Raw genomic sequence first — 7,535 nt, 5'->3', positions numbered from 1 at the left:
AAATAATGCTAGCTTGCTAGCATGCAATCAACTGCTTAACATTCATTTTGTTCATATGTTGCCGACTTTTAATTTAGTATAAAAACACTCAGGTAAGTTGAGTTTTGAAATCAAACAAGCAATATGACCAAAAATAACTGAATTTGTTCATGCATATTCTGTAGAGAATTGTGATACTAAAAAAAGTGGTTGTTTAAATATTGGTGGAACAAACTTGTCATTTTTCAAAAACTGGAATGAATGTGATAAATTCAAAATAACTTAAAATAATGTGCTAAATACCAAGTTAAAAACTTAAGAGAAGCAAGATAACGGACCACAAGAATAAAAACATTACTACTCAGCAGTTTATTTGAATTACCTACATTCTACATTCACAGCTACTTTATTGCTCCCCCATATTAGAACACAGCTAGTGTTAAAAAAAAAACAGTAGTGATTTCTACACTTCTACAACGGTAACAGTAGGAATGTCTCAGTATCAGAAACGTTGGTAATGCTCAGTGATGGAAGAGTCGCAGGCTGGTGTGCACCAGAGTGATGCCCAGCTCATTGCAGGCGTTAATCACAACCTCATCAGCAGCAGAGCCCGCAGGAGCTGCGATGTACTCCACACCGCTCTGCGTACGGACAGAAAGAAGAGACTGTTACCCTGAAAACTGGGTTGACTTTCACGCATGCTAAAGAGCGTGTACATGCTTAGAGTGCAATTTACCCGTTTGGCTCGATCTATGTTGTCTCTAAAGGGAAAGAAGGCATCTGAGCTGACGGCGACAGCCTGCAGGGAGCTGATCCAGTTCTTCTTTTCAGTAGCCGTCAGAGACTCCGGTACCTCATCGTACATGGACTTCCAGACAGCCAGGTCTGGGCCCTGCAAGCACAAAACACACAAAAAACTTAAAAAAACAAAAAAAAAAAACCCCATCAATTTCCATTTTGGTCACAAACCACAAATCCTTTAAACTAAACACTCTTCTGTTTTCTACTGCTGGTCTTACAGCTTGGGCGAAGCTGTAGATGGACTGAAACGATTAACTGGGATGAATCAATTATTTAAACAACTAATTTATTAATCGATTAATCATTAAAAGGTTTATGAAGACTTACAAAGGTAATCCGTTGAAAGGACACTGTACAAAATATTCATTTTGCATTTAAGATAAAAACCAAACAAACTTGTAAATATGTACTACCCAGAACTCTTCAAATGAGTTTCAGCATCACCTGGTTCAAAATGTACAAAAAAAGAAGAAAAAAAGACTTACCTTTTGCTATCCAATTACAAAATCGCTCAAACAGATCAGACCTGCACTGTATTGACTATAAGTCAAGCAAAAAGGGTTTTTTGCATGTTTATGTTAGACGTATTCTTTTTGCTGCATAATTTGCTACAAACGATGAAGCTAAAGGAATGCCATTGCAATCTAGCCAAAAAAAATTTGTTCAATTCCTTTTTTAAATAAGGAACTAAATATTTGTTTGCATCTTTTAACGTATTTCTAATCTGCAGAATGTGCCAGTTTTCTTATCAGATTAATCGTCAGAATAATCAATAGATTAATCATATACAACAATCATTAGTTGCAGTGAAATCATGTTTTTCTTATTGTATTCTGTTCTTCCTGCACACACACAGACTTCTGTACTGATGACATGCAGGCAGAGCAGAGCTACTAAAAACATGGTGGTGATCTCCTCCTCCTCCTCCTCACCTCGCCAACGGTGTCGCTGACAAACTGGTCGATGGCGTTGGCCATCTCTGCTCGCTTCACGCCGCTGCGAAACTTCATGCTCAGAACACGAGGGTGGTGTCTGAGCCACCAGTTGTCCGCCTTGTCACCCGCCAGTCGCATGCAGTGGATACGAGACTGCTGACCGGCGCCGATGCCAATGACCTGGACACACCGCAGGCGAGTGGAAAATTCACGCCGAGTCGGATCATTTCATTCAGTTTCCTGCCTGGACTCACCTGTCCGGCTTTAGCGTAGCAGACCGAGTTGGACTGGGTGTACTTAACAGCGATGGTGGCCACAGTGAGGTCACGCAGGGCATCCTCAGACAGCTTGAGGTTGAGGTCAGAAAGCAGTTAGCGTTGATCGTTCAGGCCGTGCAGGTGAGCAGCGGTGCATCGCAGAGACTCACCGAACTCTTGGAGACAACATTCCTGAAGAACTCCTTGTTGATCGGAGCGTCGTTTCGCTTCTGCTTGAGGTAGAGACCAAACAGCACCCTCACCTCTGTGCTGTCAGGCTCATAATCTGGATCCATCTGGAAGAAAGGAACAAGGTGAAAAAAGAAAATTGATTCTATTTAACAGGAAAAACCATTAAACTGAAGCAAACGCAGCTCTGGGCTTTTCTTCAGTGATTTTGTTACTCCTTTGATTATGTAGGAAGGTAAAAACACGTTTTCTCCATCAACAGACTTGAGGAAAGCAGAGATAAACTGGAGCTGCATTCTCTAGTGAAACTTGTGCCACGTTCACCTGAAGCACGCAGTAGTTGCCGTTTTTCTTTTTCGACAGAATTTTGAGCGCCTCCTCCTCATAACCAGGAGCTATAATGCCATCCGACACCTGAAAATCACCAGAGCGAAACAAACAAAATGCGTTACATTCAAAATAACAGTCACCTACTCATATTCGTTTCTTTTTTATTCACCTCTCTGGATATAATCTTGGCTGTAGGAACATCACAAACATCCGACAGAGCAATAAAATCCCCAAAAGACGACATTCGATCTGAGCCTGAAAGGATTTCATTGACGTTAATAACACACAGATTCAAACACAAAATACTTCACATCAATAAACGCTCAGCCTGTTTGACCTCTTGCTCTTGCGTACGCTGTGGCCAGAGGGGTGAGATCCTTCAGCATGTCATGGACCATGCACACTTTGGCTTCCTCCTCACTCAGAGGAACTCCTACTGCAGCTCCTGCAGCGAAGAGGGAGGAAAAACCATGCAGGAAAAGCAGCATAGACATATTGAGGAGCGGCAGAGTGTCATCGTCTCACCGGCAGGGCTGACGTGTTTGAAGGACGTGGCGGCAGCCATGCCGAGGGCGGCCTTCAGCTCTCTGACCAGCTGCCAGGCGTTCAGAGCGTCGCAGAGGTTGATGAAGCCCGGAGAGCCATTCGCCACTGAGGGACAGAAAACGTTGAGCTCAAAATGATTCAAATGTAAAAAATATTTTCATGGGAACAAAAAGTTTGTTGCAGATAGGAAATGATGTTCACGTCGCTGAGAACATTGCTTTATGATGTAAAAAGGAACATCTGTTTGCAAAAGATAATCTTTTTTCAATTGTATTAAAGTTGGCAGGTCAAAAATTGTTTCTGCTTAATATTAACTGAAAAAATACAGCAATCAATTCTTGGTGGTTTTTTTTTTTGATGCATTAAAACTATGCACATGTATAGTAGTTACAGAGAAACTTGCATTGTGTTCAGGTTTTCACACTTTTAAATTAAAATATTCCAGTCAGCTGAGCCGTCTGCGATGCGCTCGTACCCTTGAGCGGGAGCTCGGAGCGCAGCGTGAAGATCTGGGCGGGGGCTTGGTGGGGGTTCATGCCGTAACGGAGGGGCAGCTGGGACACTCCGCGACTGTACTGCCCACGGAAGTAGTCAGATATGGCCTCGTCATACTGCGCTGTATGTGTGAAGGCCTGGAGAGGGAATCAAAGACACATGCATGAGCCCACTTCACATTTAAGAATTTGACTAAAAACTCACTTTTTCCCCATTAATCCACCCAGAGTCAAATTTGAGGAAAGTATTTGTGTCTGCAAGCTTCACCAGTCAGTTACGGTTAAAGTTCAGGTGCCTGAAATGCTAAAGCTGTGACCTCTTACAACACCTGTGATAAAACGTTTACTCTGGACCTTGTCCTGCTCTGACCATCACCTTTACACATGCACACACAAAAGAAGAAGAAGAAGAAAAACAACATCATATAACCCTCTATATGGATTTTGTTTTTCCTTACCAGTTCCAAGTCAAACACACACAAAATCCATACATTTAACTGCTTTCATGTCATCAGTCTTAGCTGTAGATTCCAGAAGTCACGAAACAAAGCAATGTTGAAATGGTCTTCCAGTTTTCAGAGCATACTGTAGCTGCTGGTTCAGCATCTAGACTCAAAATATATTAACTCAATTTTGAAATATGTAACTCTTCAATTTGTAGAAGATTTGTGTAAAAGAATTGGAGTTTATTCAACCAGATGCATCTCAACTATAAGAGTTTGTGAACAGCTGCAAATGTATCCAATTGTTTGAAAAAATAAAAAATAAAATTAACTGTAAGGGGCGGGGGGAATAGTAAATGAAGTGGTGAACTGGAGAACTCCTTTAGCGACAGACTGCTGCATCCTAGAGGTACAAATGAGCATCACTGTAGATCCTTCTGCAGACTTTATAACCACAACTGTTATCAAGATTTTACATCCCTGCTATTGTTTGCACAGCTGGCATTTTTGATTTTCTTATAATTTGCTTTTCTTATCTGTAATTTAAATGCAAAAATATATGTATTCATTTTGTACATTTTTAAAATACAATTATTCTGCAAACTGCACAGTCTCTTTTATTTTGTAAATTTGTCCTGACTGCAGTCTCTCTTCTTATTTATTTTTTTTGTTACTAGTACAGCTGAAATTCCCCACTGAGGGGCTATAAAGTTTATTTCCATTTCTAAATCACCGAGAAAAGTTTTAAAATCAAGTTGTGATGAGCCTAATCAAAGATAAATCATGTCATTTAAATGTAAATGCACATGAAAACATTTTCATCATTATATTTTTATACTTTAGAAATTGGAATGAAGAAATAAAAAAGTCCCCACTCTCAATTTTTTTTTTTAAATCACACAATATTCTAGTATTTTCGAGAGTCTGAGCCCCATAAAACTCTGTTATCACATAATTTAGTTCCTATTAAAATAAAAACTAATGAAAAAATGTAACCAAGACAAACTTAGAAGAATCTCAGATTTTAAAAGAAAAGTTTTGTTTTCTTTATATATATATATATATATATATATATATATATATATATATATTGTAGTGCAGGACAGAAAAACAAAGCAAGACTTTTCATACATGTGTCAAAACTTGAGACAATTAGAAACTTCTTCATTTTAAACACAGCAACGGAAAATACTGGGGGGAAAAAAAATGAAAATGCCTCACTTTTAGAGCCAATGTCCTGCGGGTTTCCAGGGTCGTATCTTTGTCTCCTGAATTCTCCATCTCCTTGGCAACCAGCGAATAGTCTGCTGGATCGCACACAATGGTGACCCGAGCGTGGTTCTTAGCTGCTGCTCTCAGCAGAGTTACACCGCCTAAAGAGACACAAAACGTTCAGACTTCTACGCAACAACTGTTGGTGGTTTTACTGAAAAATTTAAATCTTACACAGACTGCATGAAGGCTCTCATTAGCTTGACTTACCAATGTCAATCTGCTCCACAGCATCCTCCACAGTCACATTTGGGCTTGAGATTGTCTTTACAAAAGGGTAGAGGTTGCAAACCACCACTCTTTAAAGAACAAACAGAAAACCAAGTTCACTCATTTTCTCAGGAACATACTCAAGCTTTATCCATTCACAAATGACAAGAATTAATATTGAACTGATTAAGTATGTAAGGGTAGCATCGTAACATTGGATCTCTGAAATGCTTCCTCGTTTCGTTTTATTGACTATCAGTGAAAAGGCAAGTTTATATATAAAAATACTTGGTCTTTTAATTTAAACCTTTAGGCTAACATCAGTTTTGGGAACAAAGATGTTTCAACAACTTTAGTCATGGTGGACCAAATTTCTGAAATCAATGAGATTACGGATCCAGTTCCTATTTTTTTGTTTGCTTTTTATACAATAATAATCAGTAGCAGTCAGTTCAAGAACCCTAAATGTTTAATGTGCATTGCTCTTATTTCACCGACTTCCGCTACACTTTTCTCTAAAGCCTCATATAGTAAATTTCCCCAATTACCCTTTTTACGGAATCTACTGGTGTTGAAATAAATAATTCTCTTCACCGCATTCGATTAAACTCTTCACAGAACTTCACCAACAAATGTATTTATTTTCCCACAAAATCAGCTCCAGAAGCCCCAGCACGGTGTGTCTGTGATTTAATCGTTTTCTGCTGGTCTCAGTTAAACAAGAGTCACAAGATGATCAGCAGTTGTCAAATCCAATACACGTGTTCGCTGATAACATGCACACGCACTGCCATTAAATCTGATGAGCTTGTGAAGTGCTTCAAAGCCACAGGTTGCAGAGGTTGTTTGATTTAAGTCAACCTTGCAACAGTTTCTCATCTGCTTTTAAATAAGCACCCCCCTCACTGTGGTGAAAGAACTGTAGAAGGTAAAAAAAAATTTAAAAAAAATAAAAGACTGGATGTGTGTTTAAATATTGGAGATGTTCCCTCCTCACCTGACCAGGCTGTATCTCAGTTTCTCCATGTCTGCAGAGTCAGAGGCGCTTTTCCTGGCCAGGATGCCTCCGTGGACAGCAGGGTGCAGGGTCTTCACTCTGCCTCCCAGCATCTCTGGATGTCCGGTCAGCTCAGACACATCCCTGATACACAGCAGACACAGGTTAAAAAAAAAAAAAAAAGAAGCGCCCTCAGCACAGAGCAGATTTGAATGCAACCGAGGAATCCAGCTAAACTACCAACCTGACAGCCAGTCCGGCGTCGCGCAGGGCTTTGGCTGTGCCTCCTGAGCCCACCAGAGACAGGCCCACATTCACCAGGTGTTTGGCGAAGTCCACCAGTCCAGTTTTATCTGACACACTCAAAAGAGCTGCAATGACAGAGACAGAGACTCGTTTAGAGCAAGTGTTTCAGCGAATCAAAAGCTCTGCACGCCGGGTAATGCTAGCTACTTAGCTAGCTCTGCGCGTGTGGCAGAGAAACGAAGCTTGAATAGAAGTTGGGAGAGAAAAAACACCGCGCTCTTACCGAGCTCTGTGGAGGCCATGTTCACAGCTGCAGTGTGAGAAAACGCTCTGTCTGGATATCAAGCTGGCTCTTTCTGCGGAGGCTGTTTCACTTTCAGTCAGCGCTGAAGAGCAAAACCAGAAAGAGACAGGGAAGTTTTCAAGCTCTTCACAAATTCATCATGTGCTTCCAAACTCCAGGGAACCGCCCCTCTGAGGTCGGCGGCCAGTCCCACATAACAAACGCACCCAAAACTAACCAACAGCGCAGAAAATGTGCATTTTCACGCAAAGGGCTACGGAGCCCGTCTGGTGATATGAGAGAAACAAAATAGAATCCTGGCCAGAACTTCATAATTCGTGCCCACGACTTTTATGTCACCAGACGGGTTCCTTCAAAAGTGGTTGGGAGCGGGTTTTTTTTTAGCTTCATGTTATAATCAAAGCCTGTGTTGCTTTGATTCTTCCATGCATGTTTGATAAATCCTTTAATCATTGAATTCAAGTCTTTATGCAAAATTTCAGTTTTTGAAAATAACCCATGGATAACAAATCTGAAGTCTAAAATTTTTCTA

The 7,535-nt window shown here is 40.7% G+C and overlaps 1 protein-coding gene across 1 annotated transcript; it reads right to left on the bottom strand.

Moving 5' to 3' along the window:
• Positions 1 to 329: 329 nt before the first annotated feature.
• atic (5-aminoimidazole-4-carboxamide ribonucleotide formyltransferase/IMP cyclohydrolase) lies at positions 330 to 7,242 on the bottom strand. The gene is made up of 15 exons (XM_008404463.2): positions 6,983 to 7,242; positions 6,698 to 6,824; positions 6,454 to 6,597; positions 5,457 to 5,545; positions 5,196 to 5,347; positions 3,513 to 3,669; positions 3,017 to 3,142; positions 2,829 to 2,936; positions 2,661 to 2,746; positions 2,486 to 2,575; positions 2,143 to 2,268; positions 1,970 to 2,062; positions 1,713 to 1,895; positions 716 to 871; positions 330 to 620 (listed from the first exon to the last, which is right to left on the bottom strand). The coding sequence occupies exons 1-15, from the start codon at positions 6,999 to 7,001 to the stop codon at positions 501 to 503; spliced, it is 1,776 nt and encodes a 591-aa protein (XP_008402685.1). The 5' UTR covers positions 7,002 to 7,242; the 3' UTR covers positions 330 to 500.
• Positions 7,243 to 7,535: the final 293 nt, after the last annotated feature.

The sequence above is a fragment of the Poecilia reticulata genome, chromosome 3 (genome assembly GCF_904066995.2).
Source record: "Poecilia reticulata chromosome 3, P_reticulata-male-v2, whole genome shotgun sequence".
NCBI lineage: Eukaryota > Metazoa > Chordata > Actinopteri > Cyprinodontiformes > Poeciliidae > Poecilia > Poecilia reticulata.
This window is presented reverse-complemented; position numbering and strand designations above follow the sequence as displayed.

Excerpts from the sequence above, each read along its gene's own strand:
- atic (XM_008404463.2), bottom strand. Across the intron at positions 872-1,712 it reads TCAGCGACACCGTTGGCGAG|GGCCCAGACCTGGCTGTCTG; the intron begins GTGAGGAGGAGG and ends TTGTGCTTGCAG. Across the intron at positions 621-715 it reads ACATAGATCGAGCCAAACGG|AGCGGTGTGGAGTACATCGC; the intron begins GTAAATTGCACT and ends GTCCGTACGCAG.